Source organism: Rhamphochromis sp. 'chilingali', assembly GCF_963969265.1.
Source record: "Rhamphochromis sp. 'chilingali' genome assembly, chromosome: 22".
NCBI lineage: Eukaryota > Metazoa > Chordata > Actinopteri > Cichliformes > Cichlidae > Rhamphochromis > Rhamphochromis sp. 'chilingali'.
In genome coordinates, this window is record NC_137950.1 from 8,869,808 (window position 1) to 8,888,715 (window position 18,908).

The following is an 18,908-nucleotide window of genomic DNA, read 5'->3' on the forward strand; positions in this document are numbered from 1 at the left end:
ATCACAGCTCATTAAAGGGTTCACCTAGACATTTGGAGTCATTATTTTTGTTCTTAGCTGTCTCTGTCTGTGCGGGCCTTTACATTTTGGCATGAAGGGGACAGAGGTCTGCCTACTAGTGATGGGACGTTCTGTATCGAGGCTTCGGAGCGTGTGTCGAGTAATGAGGGGGCGTTTCCGCGAAGCGCGTATCGAGGCTTGCTTCATTTATGGGAGGAGCTGAAAATGATGACGTCCGAAGCCTCGCTGCCCGGCTGTACCACGTGACTGGTTCATGAAGCGGTTCGAATTTTTTCCGCGAGCTATGAGAGCGATATAAACCCCTCAGACTTCATTCAAAATGTGGGTGTTTGATGAAGAGTTGCGGTTAGTGAGAGTTTGGAGACAGTTTGGAGGTTTATGAGAGTGAGGAGAGAAAGTCAGGAGAGAATGGAGCCAGCTAAGAAGAGGAGGATGTCCTCCCCTGTGTGGGAACATTTTGATCTTATTCCTCCCAACAAGGTATGTGAATTTCCACAGAAGATGGATTTTCATAATACTGATGGTGCAATAAAACCTATGTTAGGCTGTCTGTACTTTTGTACAAGGTGAGGTGTTTGCTATGTGCCAGGGAGCTGGGATATAACAACAACACCTCATCCATGCTTAGGCACTACAGAGCTATGCATGAGAATAAGGGGAACACCGATTGTGGAGCAAGACCAGGTGAGCCATCAAATGCCATGATACTATAGCATGCTGTAATGTTACTAAATGATATAACAATATCATACAATGCAATAAGTGACGTGTGTGATATTTAAATTTGTGCTTTGTTTTTATTGTCTTTCCATACTGCCAGCATAAATATACACAGTATACTGCATCACTACAATATAGATGTTTTACACACTCCTTTTGTTGTTGACATTTACAGGCTGTGTGCAAAATGCCACACTCTTCAAATTCATACCAGCTATTATTTTTACGTCCAGTAGGTGTCCTGCTAGAGCAAATGAAGCTTCATGAAGCTTCGCGTTGGGGTGAACCAATTGGATGAAAAGCTTCAGTGCTTCATGGGGCTTCATCTGCCCATCACTACTGCCTACGTGGGTCACCTTCTTTATCCTGTGAGGAGCTCCCGGGCCTACCGAAAGCTTCTCCACATTGACTCACAAAGCAACCCTATTAGTTATAACGTGAATGAGTCAGGACACCAGCCAATTCCAAAGCCTGTCCTGTGAGTTTTTGAACTTCTTTGTAGAAACAAAGAACATTTTCAGCTATTGTTTACTCTTTCAAATATTGAATTACATTTAATCTTTAACAAGCGTGTTTCCACCACTTGGAAAATAAAAATTGCCTCACCAACTCAATTTTTGTGCCAATATTGGAATTTTGATATAATAACCTGAACGTTTGACTCGTGGAAGGCTTTTTTTCATTGGTAAAAACAATCTTCATTTACTGGTTTAAGCATAGAGAAGAAAAGACAACGCTCAAACTCAAACCGAGGCCTCAAACGGCAGAGACAAGAGGAAAACAGCAGATGGCGATAATACTCAGACGCTGACAAAATCCACGAAGAAAAAAAAAAAAATCCAGGCAGCGTGACGTCACGGCGTTTAGCAACCGGCGCGCGGAAGAAGCGGCGTGTTGTCGCTTTATTTACCATTTGGTAAGCTTCTCTAGTTTGAAAAGTCGTCTGCGTTTTGAAGACAGTCGTGTGTCTCATAGACAAGATGATTTTCCTCAAACAGACAGAAAAAACACTCAGTTTAGTGTAGTTTAGTTTAGTCAGCGTTTATCTTGTTGCGCACTACTACTAGTTAGCACAGAACAGCTAAATAGCTAACTTGGTTGTTGACAGTACTTTTTTGACGTTTCTGTAACGCTGAATGTTCTTAACTCTTACTGAACAGCATTTGGCTTTTTTTGTGTCTGCGCTTGCATTTATTCTTATTTATGTTGCTGGATAAGCTTATAAAATGTGTCGCTTTCCCCTTCTCCGTAATTTGTGGATGTTTCTAGAGTCACTATGGCTTCAGATGACATTGCTCAGCTGGCTGATGCTCTCTCTAAGACCCATGTTGGTGATGGAGAGTTGAGCTACAAAGGCCTTGGACTGAAGCTTGACAATGCAGAATCAGGTGAGAATATGTAGCTCTATTTTTTATTTTTTTTTGCTGTTATTCCCTTGTGTGTGCTGTAGACATGAAGGTGATCCTTGTTGACTGCTTAAATCTGACAAATTGATCCCTGTGCTTTCAGCGGAGCAGCTGGCCCGAGACATCAAGCAGTACCAGGGTTTGAGAGCTCTACGCCTAGAAGGAAACACTCTGGGAGTTGAAGCTGCCCAAGCCATTGCAAAGGCTCTGGAGAACAAAGACATGCTTCAGGTGCTTTCATAGTTCACCATTTCCCATCATAGTAAAGGATCATTTATCATTAGGATTTGATTGTTAGTAAAAAAACCTTTTCAGATTATTTGTCTTAGTAATCTAATATTTCAAGTGTGTTTCAAACTACAACCAGTTTTGTTTAGTTGAAATATTTCATCAAAATTCTTCCATCTTGAATATACAATACTGTTACATTCCAACAGCATTTATACTTTACACTCTCCTGCAGTGTGATACATTCTGTTAACTGTTCCCATTTTTGGTGTCTTTCAGAGATGCTACTGGAGTGACATGTTCACTGGAAGACTACGCTCTGAAATCCCACCAGCCCTGGTGAGAAGCCACTGAGTTACACCCCCAATAAAAGGAAGAATCCATCCTCTTTCATACTCTTGAACTGTTAAATATTCCTTTCATGCATGAATTATGAAAACCTCAATCAGGGTTTTTTTAGTATTTTTATTCATCTTTAGGCATGAAAAAAAGGTTTTTGAACTTAATTTTTTTAAACATGTACTTTTCAAAGAGTTTTTTTTTTTTGCATGTCACTCAAGGGTATGATGGAAGGGTATGAAGTGACACATCAGTGTCCAACGTAGTGGTGGTTTATGTGCAATCAGCACTGACACAAATACAAGAAAACAGCCTTTGAATAGCTGTCCACTGTAGTGACCACTATGCGTGAAAGGGATATCACATCAGTTTTCTGTGTATGAATGTTGATGTTCCTTTACGCTTCCTGAAATTTTCTTGTGTTCATACATGCACAATCTAATGTGCTTTATACTGTTCTGTATTTTTGTCTATTCTTGTGCTTCAGAGGTCCATGGGGAGTGCAATATTGAGTGCAGGGGCCAGGCTGACTGAGCTGGACCTGAGTGATAATGCTTTTGGGCCAGATGGTGTCAAAGGAATCGAGCAGCTGCTTAAGAGCCCCTCCTGCCACACCATGAGGGAGCTAAAGCTCAACAATTGTGGTATGGGGATTGGTGGAGGAAAGGTGAGCTCTCAAACAGCTTTGTCAAATAATATATAGACAAAGACACACATTTATTTATGTTAGCTGCCCATCAATCACACCCTGATTGTCTTGTTTTAAATTTGCTATGGTTGTGTACAGAGGCACAGGCTCAAATTATGTACGTAAATGTTGGCTTTTTAATGTAGTTAACAGATTTTTAAAAATGTAACACTTTATTGTGTATTTGCATTATAGTTCTAACAGCATCCATGTTTGTATGTTTAATATAGATCTTGGCTGAAGCCCTGATTGAGTGCCACAGACAGTCATCGTCTCTTGGAGCTCCACTTAGACTAAGAGTGTTTATAGCAGGGAGGAACCGCCTGGAAAATGAAGGAGCTAGCGCCTTGGCTAAGGCCTTTCAGGTACAAAATACTCCCACCTTGTTCAGTTTTACATTACCGTAAATGTGACGTGTAGTAAATGTAATGATATTATGGACTTTTGATTTGGGAGGAACAAAGACCATTTCTGTTTTATGATGCAGTTTCTTCCTCGCTTTCACAACAGCTGATGGGCAGCCTTGAAGAGATTCACATGCCCCAGAATGGAATAAACTACTCAGGTGTGATGGCGTTAGCTTCAGCCATTCGACATAACCCAGAGCTTCGAGTCCTCAACCTCAATGACAACACTTTCACCAAGAAGGGCTCGCTGCCCATGGCACAGGTGAGATCCTTTTTTTTTTTTTTTCCAGCAACTTTCTGTAAGCAGAGAGGACCTTTATCCGGTGTTTGACTGTGTCCCCGAATTCACTTGGCCTTATAGGCTCTGAGGCATCTCAGGAACATCCAAGTGATCAATTTTGGTGACTGTCTGGTCCGTTCTGAGGGAGCTGTCGCCCTCGCTGCAGTCCTGAGAGAAGGACTGCCAATCCTCAAGGTCAGTGTACGATCGCAGCTCAGGACTTGGTTTCCCTTTGTGTCTCTTCCATCTCACAGTGCTCTCTCATGCAACTTTTTTTCCAGGAGCTTAATCTGTCATTTGGTGAGATCACTGAAGCAGCAGCACTAGTGGTGGCTCAGGCTGTTGCAGACAAAGCTGATATGGAGAAATTGGATCTGAACGGTATGCACATTGACCATGAAATGGGTCTTTATGTGTTTGGAGAAAGAAGGTCCAGGTTGATTGAACAATGCTGCAGAAATGTAAAATAAAAAGACATTTTTAGTTTGAAACTGGTTTTGTTTGTGGCTGATAGGTAACTGTCTTGGAGAGGAGGGCTGTGAGGCTTTGAGAGAGGCTATGGAGAACATGAACAAAGGAGACGTGCTCGAGTCACTCAGGTAACGCAGGCTTTAAAAATCCATAATCATTTTTAGTGTTTAACTGCACAAACATGCAAACAATAGATTTAAAACTTTTCAGTTCAGTTCAGTTCATTTTTATTTCAAACATTTCAAACATGTGCCTTCACAATCATTACAAAATATCATTCCATTATTTGTTTGAAAAGGAGTAGGCTGAAGTATTTACTTATTTGTCCCTACCCCCTCAAGTTTTACCTCTCATTCATTTAATTTTTTTTTGTCTTAAATTAAACAAACAACATATGAAACATATAAACATATGAAGTAAAACAAAACATAACATACATAAATCAAAAACAAGAAATTAGCAAGCCCCACCACAGTATAGTTTCTTTCATATGAAAAATACAGAATGTGTATATTTGCAGATACACAAGTTATGGAAAAACAACAAACCAAAACAAAACAAAAAAACAACCAAAAAAGAACCGCAACACCATTACCAGCAACATTACCGTCCTGGGTTAACCCCGTTTTCTTCATTCTTATACTTATTTAAAATTAGGTTTTTATATTTTACTTTAAACTGTTTTATGTTTTGACTGTCTTTTATTTCTTCTGTTAGACTGTTCCATAATTTAACTCCTGCAATTGAGATTGACATAGTTCTTAAAGTTGTTCTAGCACTTTGTATTTTTAAATTCCATTTCCCTCTTAAGTTATACCCACCTTCTCTTTCTATGAACAATTTACAGATTTCTTTGGGAAGCAATTTATTTCTGACTTTATACATTATTTGCGCTGTTTTAAGCTTCACCAAGTCTTGGAATTTAATAGCTTGCATTTTGACAAAGAGTGCATTTGTATGGTCCCTGTACCCTACATTATTTATTAATCTAATGGCCCTTTTCTGTATTATAGTTATTGTTTGTGTGTTACTTTTGTATGTGTTTCCCCAGACCTCTACACAGTAGCTCATATATGGCAGTAGTAAAGCACAGTATAAAATGTGCAGTGCTTTCTGATCCAACATATGCTTTGCTTTTCCCAGGACGGCAATGCCCCGTGCCAATTTCCCCCGAACATAAGTAATGTGTGGCTTCCAACAGAGCTTGTGGTCAATGATCACCCCAAGAAATTTTATTTCATTTACTCTTTCTAAATATACATTGTCAACACATATTTCTACTTCGATGTTTTTCTTTTGGTTTCCAAACAACATAAATTTGGTTTTATCGAGATTCAATGATAATTTATTTATATCAAACCACTTCTTTAATATCGTTAATTCCTGTGTGATCATTTCCAAAACCTGTGGCAATTCCCCACCTGCACACAGTATATTTGTGTCATCTGCAAATATTACAAACTTTAAAATCTCCGATACTCTGCAGATATCATTTAAGTACATAATAAACATTTTTGGACCCAGTACTGAACCTTGAGGTACTCCACAAGCTATATCCATCAAATTAGATTTATATTCATTTATTTGTACATATTGTTGCCTATTCCCTACATAGCTTTTTAACCATTCCAAAACCACTCCCCTAAACCCGTACTTTTCCAGTTTTTTTTAATAGAATTTCATGATTAACAGTATCAAACGCCTTCTTTAGATCTAAGAAAACTCCGAGCGCATACCTCTTATTATCCATACATTCCGTTATCTTTTCCATTAAATCTATCAGTGCCAAAGCTGTTGATCTGTTGTTTCTGAACCCATACTGACTATCTGTCATTAATTCATATTTTTCCACAAAACTGTCAAATCTTTTTATGAAGAGTTTTTCCAGTATCTTAGAGAACTGGGAGAGTATTGACACTGGTCTATAGTTTGTAAAATGATGTCTTTCACCGGTTTTGTAAATGGGAATAACTTTAGCAACTTTCATTTTTTGTGGAAAAACTCCTTTTTGAAACGACAAGTTGAATATATATTTTAATGGTTTTACGATACCATCAATAACTGTCTTTACCGTTACCATATCAATATCATTCCAGTCTGTACTGGTTTTGTTCTTAAGTCCTCTAACCATGTCATAAATCTCTTTCTCTTCCACTGCTCTTAAAAACATTGAGCTACTATTCCTTTCAATATTTTCACCAGTGTCCCTTTCTATTCCATCAACCTTTATTTCTTCTGCCAGTTTTGGCCCTATGTTTACGAAGAATTCATTAAAGCCATTTACTATCTCCTCCATGTTATTAATACTTCTTGTCCCTTCTATAAAGTACCCAGGGTAATCATTATTCCTTGATTCATTTTTGATTATTCTGTTTAATACATTCCATATATCTCTTGTGTTATCTTTATTGTGTTCTAACCTTTTAATGTAATACTCTCTTTTACAGGATCTCATTATATTAGTTAATTTATTTTTGTAAGTTTTATACTTCATTTCAGTTTCTATTGTTCTCTTTTTTTATGAATTCTCGATATAAGGTATTCTTTTTTTTGCTGGCATTTTGTAGTCCTTTTGTCATCCATGGTCTTCCTGCATAGTTGTGTTTCCTATTGATTTCAATTACTGGGCAGTTTTTATCAAGTAATGCGTTAAATGTTCTTAAAAATCCTTCGTAAGCTTTATTAACTTCTGTTTGTTCATATACAATATTCCAATCTTGCTTTAAAAGTTCATTTCTAAGACAATTTAAGGTCTTCTCTGTTCTTATTCTTTTGTAAATAATCTTATGTCCATCGTTGTTCACTTTATAATGGCAATTATACGATGCAAAGACTGGTAAATGGTCACTTATATCATTGATTAACAGCCCACTTTTTATCTTTCCTTCTATTATATTTGTAAATATATTATCTAATAGAGTTGCACAATGAGATGTTATTCTGGTCGGTCTTGTTATCAGTGGAAATAAACCTATGCTGTACATGGAATCAATAAATTCTTCTGTACTCTTATTATGATTTGGATTCAATAAGTCAATATTAAAGTCCCCACAAATAAACATTCTTTTCTGATTTATATTTGTAAATAAGTCCTCCATATTATCCTTAAATATCTCAATCTTAGATCCTGGTGTTCTATATATACAACTGACAATTAGGTTTTTCCTTAACTTTCACTGCTACAGTGATGATGAGGGAGATGAGGGTGATGAAGATGACAGTGGAAACGATGATGATGACGACAATGATGATGATGATGTCAGTGATGACTGCAATGAAGAAAATGAAGAGGGCAGTGAAAACGGCATAACAACAAATGGAAATAGTCCTGTTTCGCCTAACAGTCCTGTAAGTTGAAGCTTTATTAGACGAACAGTTGCTTTCATGTGATTGTTGATCAGTTAGTTACTTCACATAAACTGGGAAATGAAAAGAGTTCTCAGTGATGTCTCGATGTTCGTCCACAGGCGGAGATCACGTCGTTCCTCAGCTGCCCCTCTGCAGAACAGCTTCTCCAGCTGGGACAGTTGAGGACACACCTTCAGCAAGAGGTTACATGTTTTTAAGTAGTCAGTAGTAAGTGTTTGTAGCATGTTGGTGTTGGCGTGTTTTACTTTGCTGGAATGGGTTTAACCTGTTGCTGTCTTCTCACCAGGTCGATGCATCTGAGCCACAGAAAGCTGCTGATGTCATTCTGAAAATCGGTTCCCTATATAGTGAAGATCCGGAGACCAAGGCCGCTGTTCTGGATACTATCGGTGAATAAAGTCACACTTACATTAGACTGATTCTGCTCCTCATTAGTCCCACATTTGCAGGATTCAAAGTTCAAAATAATCCTTATTTGTCTTATATTGGACCTTGGTGCCACCTCTCAGTTCATCAAAAACAAGCTCCTCTTAATTTAAGCCAACTTTCTTCTGATTGGCTGCCCCTCACAAACAAAAGGATTAAACAGCAGGTGGAGCTTTTCTGCTCACAGCTACAGCTGTGTGTCTGAGATGACCATGATTGATTGAGATGACTGCATAAAGAGCCAAAAGTAGGAAAACTGAAGTCTGAGCTTTTAACATACAAGGATCATCAGCACAGACACTGCTGTCATTGTTTGAAACTTTTAATATGAGCAGGCATCATTGGAACAGTTTATATATGACTAATTAATGAGAACAACCAAATTAGGTCCTCTGTCACTTTATAGTCAAACATTGAATTGCAACACAGCACACCCTTTTCAAAGCTTTGGCATGCAGAGATTACTCAAATATAATTGCACTGAGTGGGCTGCTTATTAGTGAGGACGTCAAGGTGCAGTTTCTCTCTTGTGCTGTCCTCTTTTTCATGTGGATAGCTTCTATTCTCTGAGATTCTGACATGCAGTGTGTCACTGCGCTCCACAGATGCAATGTTGAAGAAGCTCCTCTCTGGCTCCACCCTCCAGTCATACTGCTTCCTCTCCACACTGCTGGTCATGATGGGACTACTCAAGGTAAAGCTTCGCTGCAGTGCTTCCTATTATGTAACACTTCACGAGAAACTATAAACACAATATCAGTCATTTATATGCACAGAATAGGTTCAGCAGGGCTCCAAATCTGCTGGCAGAGATTAGACATCCAAATATTTAAGGAACTTCAGCGATCCATAATTCTGTTATATCTCAGAATTTATCTTAAGAGAGCCATAATACTTGATATTTACTAGTACTGTGTGATTGATCCAATACCGAGTAAATACAAGGTAAGTATTGATGATGCTGATACTTTTAACTTGTAAAGGCAGCTTGTGTGGGGAGAGCAGTGTCTCATGAGTTCTGAGATCAATAATCATCAATTTGCAAATTCTGAACACATTTAATGACCACTAAATCACTGAGTTTTACTTTTCAAAATAATTAGTTAATACAACAAAACACACCTTTCAGCTGTTTATGTATTTTAAAACTGGGATTTTTGGAGACCTGGACTTTAAATGTGTCTGTCTCTAAAGCAGTTTTTGGTCGTCTTGTGTTGTTTAAATGTTATATAGGTTATAAATCAAACAGATGTGACAGTCAACACAAAAAGGTTCAGACATTTTTCATTGTGCATGTTTGAAGAATATTTTTTTATATTTTATTATTACTGGAAAAAAGTAATAATAACATGAAGAGGGTTTTATACTGAACTTGGTGGTTAAAAACAAAGTATTGATCCTGTCATGCTAGTATTGATCCAATACCAGCATTGGTATTGATACTATCTATATATGGGTCAGTCCATCCACCATTCATACCCAAAAGATTTTTATTTATTATTTTAACATATTCACATAATTCCTATTAAAAAGCTGATCTTTGCCGAAAGCTTTCAGGCAAATCTGTAATGGCCAGGTTGTAAGTTGGTTTTAAATGTGGTGAGCCTTTTCTTTATTGTTTTTACTTCCAGGGAGAGGGGAAGACAAAAAAGGCTTTGCTGGTCCCGGGTCAGCTGCTATGTTTGGAACATGCTGTCCAGCAGGAATACTTCCCTAAGCACGATGCCTCACTGCTTCACATCTTCCTGTCCAGGTAGAACAGTCTTTCATCACCTCGACTTAGTTGAACTTCATATTTCTATTTAAATGTGTGTTAGCCTGTTGCACGAGTGAGACCGCAGCCTCACACGTGCGCATTTCTTTTTTTTTTTCTTTTTTTTTTTGACTCTTCAGGAACGATGGGGTTCTCAAGTCATGCGGCAGTGCCAGAGAGAGGCTGAGCTCTGCTTTGGAGAGGAGGTGCCAGGATTAACATTGAGTTAATTGACACAGGGGCACACTCTGCACTCACATTCAGTTTTTCACCTTTGAAAAACAAGCAGGGATGGGGGGGGTTTCTAGTCAAAGGCCAAGTCCAACCACTGATTTCTGCTCCTGACATTCATATTTTATGAAGGCTTCACAGAGACTGTCCAAGAATGTCTTAATTTTTATTTTTCTACTTGTGCTTGTGACTTATATTTTTATAGAAAATAGATACAAATGCTTTAAAAAAGAAAAAAGTTCACATCAATCAGACTTGAGCTTAATGTGTTTAAAATGATTAATGACTGTAACCTGAAGTGAAGCGAACATCCTACATTTAGTAATTAATCAAGTTAAAATTTACAAATTAAAAAAAAAAAAAAGACAAAAAAAGGAATTTATTTCAGAAACATGCTTTTATATCTGTGGAAATATCTGGGTTAACATATCATCAGTGTTTCTGAAATCAATTGAGAAATTTGTAGATGAGATCCCACCAGTGTGGCAGGCGCTGATACAACTACTGATTTTTGTGAAAACCTGGTTCAGGAGTGCTAAGACAGAAATTGTGATGCCAACATTATTATGATCCATGAGTAAAATAAATAAAAAGGTGTTGTGTTTTTTTTAATGTATTTGAATAAATTCTTTGAAGGGAAAGAAGAGCAACTTTAGGGAGAGTTTGTTTACTCACAGCTGTCATTGTGCTGCTCATAGGGACCAACCCATACTGCAGGATCATCATGATCAGGGACCAGAATCACTTTTATTTGCAGTTTCTTATATGACTTTATGTTGCACAACATCCTGTGTATTACCTCATATAGCTCTGTGTGTTGGTGGTATGAGAATGGAATATAGCATTTAGATCACCTGTTTGATTGTGCATCTATTCCTTGACGATAACTTTGGTTTACCTGATTAGTAATTTGTACCAAATGTTCTGTCTTAAATATAGTTCATCTAACAAACCTGACACCCTCTGCGTTTGTCTGAGTGTTTTCAGTCATGTCTGCAACAGCCGCCTTTGAACTCGTTCTAAGAAAATGTAATGGGGTTTTGTTTTTTTGAGTGGTGATGTTTATTAGTATCAGTCCTCAGAAAGCATCCATGTTGAACAAAACAGGTGAGATGAATAATGGAGCATCACAACAAAACACAAAGAGTTAAACTTAAGGAATATAATCTGTCCAGTTAGGAAGCAGAAACTGTGATGAGTGTAGCTCACCTGCTTTGGTGTAAATAAAAGTGACAACAGGTGCATGAGAGGCAACAGAATAACCCCTCCTCTCACAGATCATTGATCTTATCCCTCCTGACTGATTCTTGCCACTACTGCATGAGACTGGAACCTGAATCTGATTGGTAGCCAGTGCAGCGACTTTAAACCAGGGGTCATATGAGCACCCTTGTTCGAGCGGGTCAGTAGCCTCGCTGCAGAGTTTTGAACAACCTGTAGGCGGGCTAGCCCTTTCATGTTTAGACAAGTAAACAGGCTGTTACAGTAGTCGAGTCTTGTAGAGATAAAAGCATGTATTATCATCTCGAGTTCACTTGTTGACACGATGGATCTATGTTTAGAAATGTTCCTCAAGTGAAAAAAGCAGGTTCTTACTGTCTGATTTAAATGTCCCTCCAAAGAAAAAGCTTCATCAAAAATAACTCCCAGGTTTCTAAGGTTATGTTTCTGTGAGGAACCTAAGTCACCCAGTTGCTGTTTAATATCAGGTATTGCACTGCCTGGTGCAATAATCAAAGTTTCTGTTTTGGCCGGGTTTAGCTGTAAGCAATTACTGTTCAACCATTGTTTAATGTTGGTTAAACAGTCAATCAGATTGGAGAGCTTATGAGCTTCAGCAGGCTTAAAAGAATAATATAGCTGAATATCGTCAGCAAAAAGATGATACGATACTTCAGGAAACTGCTGTATTATCTGGCTTAAAGGAAGAATGTATATTAAAAACAGAATAGGTCCCAGCACAGAGCCCTGAGGAGCTCCACACAACAACTCTGTAGATTCCGACATGATCTGGTTTGCAGACACGCTAAAACTCCTTTCAGATATATAAGATGAAGACCAGTCTAGAACAGAGCCAGACATCCCAACCAGGTCTCTGTCTGTTTATCAGGATGGTATGGTTGACTGTATCAAAGGCTGAGGTAAAGCTAACAAGACTAGGACTGTATTCTCCGGAGTCTGCTGACATCATAATATCATTAGTAACTTTCAGTAGTGCTGTCTCAGTGGAGTGCAATTTACGGAACCCAGATTGAAAACGGTCATGGATGTTATATTTCTCCAAGTATGCCGTAAGGTGGACAGCTACTGCCTTCTCAAGGATTTTTGACATAAATGGGAGTTTGGACATAGGTCTTACATTTTGAAGTCGTGTTGGGTCCAGGTTGGGTTTTTTGAGCCTTGGTTCCACAGTGGCATGTTTAAAAAAGCTGGGGAACACCCCAGTCTGAAGAGAAACATTAAAAAGGTTCACAACCCAAGGACCATTGGTGTCAAAGGCATTAATAAAAAGCTTAGTGGGGATAATGTCTGAGGGGCTTGAGGATGGCTTCATTTTGTCCACCAGGGCTGCTATTTCATCATATGTTACAGTTGTAAAAGTCGACCAGGAGTACAAAGTTAGTGCCTGACTCGGAGAACAAGAAAGCTTTGGGGAGATTTTAGCACTGATGTTTTTAATCTTATCAACAAAAAATTGGAAGAGTTTATTATTATCTACTTTAGAGTGTACATCTAAAGGTACCACATCTGGGGAGACAATAGCACTGATTTTGTCAAAAAGAAACTTGGGATTTCTCTTGTTTTTTGTTATAAGTCTAGAAAAATATTCTGAACTAACAGTTTTCACCGTGTCATTTAAGGAGAGCATGGGATCTCGAAGATGGAGCCTGTGTGCGTCAATTTTGGTTTTCTTCGATAGTCGTTCTGTTTTGCGGCATATTCTCCTTAAGTTTAAGATAGACTCGTTTATCCAAGGGCATGTCTTCTTTTGTAAAGCCGAGCTTGTTTTAATAGGTGCCACTTGATCTAAGATGGATGAGCATTCCCTATTAAAAGACTGAATAAGAACATTTACATCGTTTCCGGTAAAAAGTAGAGAACTGTCAAACATAATGGAGAACCTCTCAGCAGTAGTCTCAGTTATAATGCGTCTATGAGTTTTTAACTTCACAGGCATTTGTTTAGAGCTAAAATTGAGTTCCACGAAGATACAGTTATGATCACTCAAATGTACATCCTCAGCAAACACATTGCCAATGTTGAGGCCCAAGGAAAAAACAAGGTCCAAGGTATGGCCTTTTAAATGGGTTGGACCGGAGACATGTTGGACAAAGTTAAAAGACTCATTTATAGATAAAAGTTCAGCTGCAGAGTTAGGTGAGGCATCATCAATATGAATATTAAAATCCCCAAGAATTAAAACTTTCTCCAGCTTGATAATAGAAGATAAGAAGTCCATAAAATCCTTTAAGAACTCAGTAGCAGGGCCAGGAGGGCGATAGACTAAAACACCCACCCACCTTAATTGTTTGCGACTCAAAAGAAGAATAGTTTTCAGTTTGCATACCTCTGCAGGTGAAACTGTCCTTGAAGACAACAGCAAGTCCTCCACCACGGCAACCTAAACGGGGGGTGCCCAAGTAAGAGCAGTCTGCAGGACGCAGTTCGTTTAGGTGAATAAACTCGCCATCCCTCTGCCATGTTTCAGTGAGAAACAGAAAGTCCAGGTTTTTCCCTGTGAAGAGCTCATTCAGAGAGAAGGATTTGTTTGCGATGGAGCGGGCGTTCAAGAGCGCAATTCGATTAAAAGCTGGCAGCGCAGGTTTCCCATCAGCTTGTCGGAGTGGAACTGACAGCAAACACCGTGTCCGCACGCGAGGTCTACAGCAGCGCCACGGAACCGGCGGGACCAATAGCGATGCAGGCTATGAGGGCGCAGCGGAGGGGAGATAATCAGCAAAATCCAGAGCATCAGATGGGCAGGATCCACTCTGTAGTGGCTGCAAGTACGTGTTTCCAACCAAATCCGGAAGGGTAACTGGCATCAGAAACCGGGGACGCCTCCAGACGAGTGGGGAAATTTCCGATCTGTAGGCTCGTCTGATGTGTACCTGGATGCCGTCCCTACAGCCTCTTTTCCTCGATTTCTTTTTGGAATGGCTTAGGGCACGTTTCGCAGGTAGCAAGAAGTAATCCGGTGAGGTGGAAGAGTGCACAAATGGTGGGGGGAAAGTTTTTCTATAACTGTCCCAGTCATCATAAAGACGTTCCATAGACTCTTTGATGTGGAGCAAGGAAGAACGGTCGTAAATCACAGCAGCATAGCTCCAAATATTAAACGTAAGGGCTGATATAAAAGCATAAAATACAATACAACGTAGGCAGGTAGAAGTCAAGCCGAGCAAAGGCGCCATCTTCCTGAGAGATCTCACAGGAAAGCATTCACTGTCAGGGCCATGCACATATGTTGTTTCATGGTACCAGTGCTGACAAAGACACTAACCCCCCTTAATGCACCCATTGTAACCAAAGAAGGAGAAAAGGATTCATAATCATTTATGCCTTCTGATTTTGCATGTGTTATACTGTGATTAGAGTGCTTTCATATTTTAATCTCACTTTCATTTTTAGTGGTGCATAAGAAATCTACAGTCTTTAGTGCTGGCTCTGAGGTGACTGAGTCTCTTCACTTTGGGCTGAACTGAGGCAGTGAGCAGAATGCAGCAGTGGGGTTTAGGGCTGTGCAGAGATATTCGCTTGTCATCAGGTGGGCACAATGCAGCAAAAGTAGCCACTGTTTTATCTGATGGGTACAATGTTGCTGCTGAGGGGTTGCCGCACCTGCTGCTGCTGCTGCTGTACTGGAGGGCAGGGCTGTGTTGGTCTGAGATTGTAGACATTAAAAGGTCCATAGGAGAGATGATTAAACAAGTGTTATGAGATAATAATAAAATACAAAGATTGGTGACATTGCTTGGAACCATAAGACAACAGATTAAGAAGAAAAAAAACTGGGTGTGACGGACTGAGCAGTGAAGAGAAGTCAGGCACAGGTTTAAGTCCAAAAAAAGTTTTTTTTATTTTTTATTTAACCAAAAAAACACAAACTTGGTTAAATTATACAAAATAAATCTAAATCTTGGGTCCATAAAAGAGGTCAAAGTAACAGAACTGTACTCAAAAGCTGACAACAAACAATACTACAAACTCAAACTGAATGTGCGCACGTATTTTAGAATACAGTATTATGTGATTGTATAAGTAAATTAATTCTAAACCAATTCTTTATTACCCTGTAAATTAAATCCTATATTTCAAGAAAGAAAAATATGAGTGTACTGTTATGTGTAAGCCTCTATTATAACACTGATAGATATTAGAATAGAATAGAATAGAATAGAATAATCCTTTAATTGTCCCACAAGGGGAAATTTGGTTGTAACAGCAGCCAGAAAGACACATATACAAACAAACAGCACACAGGACACAGAACAGAAACATACACAATTTTTCTTACATATGGACAATGGTTACTATAAACAGTACTGTACAGTTATTAAATTAAATAAAAATAACTACAGATAAGAGGCAAACCAGGTTGTAGTGCGAATCGGTTAATTAACTTATTGCAGTTACAGCGCAGATGTAAACATCTATGTTTGTTGGGAGCAATTCTGATTGTACAGTCTGACAGCTGCAGGGAGGAAGGACCTGCGGAAACGCTCCTTCATGCATCTAGGATGCAGCAGTCTGTCATTGAAGTTGCTCTGCAGTTCAGCAACATCTACATGCATGGGGTGGGAGACTCTGTCCATCAGAGATGTTATTTTGGGCAGCCCTTCTGTCTCCCACCTCCTGCACTGGGTCCAGGGTGCATCCCAGAACAGAGCTGGCCTTCCTGATGAGTTTATCCAACCTCTTCCTCTCAGCTGCTGATAAACTGCTGCTCCAACATACAACACTGTAAAAAATGATGGATGCCACCAAAGAGTCATAGAAGGTCTTTAAAAGCGCTCCCTGTAAGTGGTCAAGCAGGCACAACTCCAGGAAGAGATAAAACTTCTGAGGTGGCCAGCGTATGACCCTGATTTTTTACCTGCTTTCCACGATAGTAGATTTAAACAATGGGTGTGGCATGGAATCACTGCTGGGTGTTCGGTTATTGTAAAATCTAAAATTATGGCTTTTGATACCCTATGCAAGACTTACGACCTCGAGAAACAAGACTTTTTTTCGATACTTGCAACTCCGTGACTATATTGGCAAAAGACTAAAGAGCTGTGTCCGTGGAGACTTCTCAATTGTTAATATTTTCATTGATGCTTATGACTCTGGGAGTAACAGAGCCTTGATAAGTAAATTGTACAAATGTATGACTAAGCTCAAAGGGAACTCAATGATTTACACAAAGCAGAAATGGACATTGTGATTACAGAAGATGGGTGGGCACGGATCTGGGAGACACAGTTTACCACAACTAACTCCAACATGTGGCGGGACTTCTGCTGGAAGAACATTATACGCTATTTCATAACGCCTAAACAGAAGTCTAAATTCAGTGCTACACCTGCGTTTTGCTGGAGGAATTGTGGGGAAGACATGGCTGATTACAGTCATATATTCTGGTCCTGCCCACTCATACGACCCTTCTGGACGGAAGTTGTAAAGATAATTACAGAGGTGTTGGGAATCCACATGTCTTGTACATTTACCTCATTGTATCTGGGATATTTTACAGACAATTTAGTTGCAGATGATGTTTATCTTCTGAAAGTTCTCTTGGCTTCTGCGAAGAAGGCCATAACAAAACGCTGGCTCTGTAGAGATCCTCCCACTGTAACACTTTTTACCTCTATAGTGGAGGACATCAAATTGATGGAATGTATGACTTTCACTCTGCGACTGCAGGGAGATTTGGGAAGGAGACGATGGAGAAAATGGCTGGACTTTACAGTGGCAGCACCCTTTAATGCATAGAATTAGTAATGCAGACTTGCTGACGTATGTATGTGTGGATGTGCAGATGTATGTTATCTTCCCATGACCTCATACTGTTTCTGTTTTTTCCTTTTTATTTTATCTTGTTGCATAAAAATGTTCCTAAACAAATAAAAAGTGTCAACGGGAAAAAATAAAAATAAAAAAAAAAATAAAAAGCACTCCCTGTACTCCAAATGACCTCAGCCGCCTCTGCAGGTAGAGTCTGCTCTGGCCCTTCCTGTAAAGAGCATCAGTGTTGTGGCTCCAGTCCAGTTTATTATTCAGGTGAACACCCAGGTACCTAGAAGAGTCCACTATCTCAATGTCCACTCCCTGGATGTTCACCAGTGTCAGTGTGGTGGGTCTGCGTCTCCGGAAGTCCACCACCAACTCCTTGGTTTTCCCGGCGTTGATCAGCAGGTGGTTCTGCTGACACCAGTCCACAAAGTCCAGAGTCCACTGTCTGTACTCTGAGTCGTCCTCACCTGTGATGAGGCCGACTATGGCAGAGTCGGCAGAGAACTTCTGTAGGTGGCAGCATCGGGAGTTGATGGAGAAGTCTGGAGTGTAGTGGGTGAAGAGGAACGGTGCCAGCACAGTTCCCTGTGGGGCCCCCGTACTGCAGACCAGCGTATCAGAGATACATACTGTGGACGTTCTGTGAGGTAGTCCAGTATCCACTGGGACATGTGGTGGTCCACTCCCGATAGCTCCAGCTTGTCTCTCAGAAGTCGTGGCTGGATGGTGTTAAAAGCACTGGGGAAAGAAAAAAAAAAAAAAAATCAAAGAACATGATCCTCACAGTGCTTCCAGGCTTCTCCAGGTGAGTCAGAGTTCAGTGCAGGAAGTAGATGATGGCATCCTCCACCCCAATGCCAGGCTGGTAAGCAAACTGTAGTGGATCCAATGAAGACCTCACCAGGGGGTGCAGATGGTTTAGAACCAACCTCTCAAGGGTCTTCATCAGATGCGATGTCAGGGCTACCGGCCTGTAGCTGCTGAGGTCCTTGGGATGGGAGGTCTTTGGTACCGGTACCACACAGGATGTCTTCCACAGCTGTGGTACTTTCCCCAGTGACAGGCTCAGGTTGAACAGATAGCCTAGGATGCCACACAGTTCATCTGCGCAGCATCTCAGGAGCCTGGAGCTGATGCCATCTGGACCTGCAGCCTTCCGCACTTTGATCTTGCGAAGCTCGTTCCTCACTTGAAGTGCTGAGATAGAAAGAGTGGATTTTGGGGGAGGGGGGTGTATGTTGGAGTCCACAGAAGCCGGGGGTGGGTGACTAGGAGCTGGGAGGTGTGAAGCTGAGAGGTGTGAAGTCCTGAGATGAAGGACAGGCAGTCCCTGAAGATGAGGGAGACTGCAGCAGGGGGGGGGACGATGCTGTGGGAGGGGTGGGTGGTTGATCAAACCTATTAAAATATTTATTTAGGTCATTCACCCACCCCAAGTCTCCTGCAGCCTGGGGGGTTGGTTTGTCTTGAGATTGTCTTCAGGCTGTTCCAAACCCCTCTGATGTTGTCCTGCTGCAGCTGCTCTTCCATCTTCCTCCTGTAGTTTTCCTTCCCTTGCCTTATCTTCCAT

The 18,908-nt window shown here is 40.1% G+C and overlaps 1 protein-coding gene across 1 annotated transcript; it reads left to right on the forward strand.

The window, feature by feature from the left end:
- Positions 1-1,970: 1,970 nt before the first annotated feature.
- Positions 1,971-11,296, forward strand: rangap1b (Ran GTPase activating protein 1b). The gene is made up of 15 exons (XM_080873282.1): positions 1,971-2,129; positions 2,251-2,378; positions 2,655-2,714; positions 3,202-3,381; positions 3,633-3,767; positions 3,913-4,071; positions 4,171-4,284; positions 4,371-4,470; positions 4,604-4,688; positions 7,746-7,908; positions 8,028-8,111; positions 8,216-8,318; positions 8,961-9,049; positions 9,987-10,108; positions 10,249-11,296. The coding sequence occupies exons 1-15, from the start codon at positions 2,018-2,020 to the stop codon at positions 10,325-10,327; spliced, it is 1,713 nt and encodes a 570-aa protein (XP_080729408.1). The 5' UTR covers positions 1,971-2,017; the 3' UTR covers positions 10,328-11,296.
- Positions 11,297-18,908: the final 7,612 nt, after the last annotated feature.

Bases quoted from the DNA above. Each gene is read 5' to 3' on its own strand.
- rangap1b (XM_080873282.1), top strand. From the start codon at position 2,018: ATGGCTTCAGATGACATTGCTCAGCTGGCTGATGCTCTCTCTAAGACC. The intron at 4,285-4,370 runs GTCAGTGTACGA...CTTTTTTTCCAG, and splicing joins AAGGACTGCCAATCCTCAAG to GAGCTTAATCTGTCATTTGG. The intron at 7,909-8,027 runs GTAAGTTGAAGC...GTTCGTCCACAG, and splicing joins CTGTTTCGCCTAACAGTCCT to GCGGAGATCACGTCGTTCCT.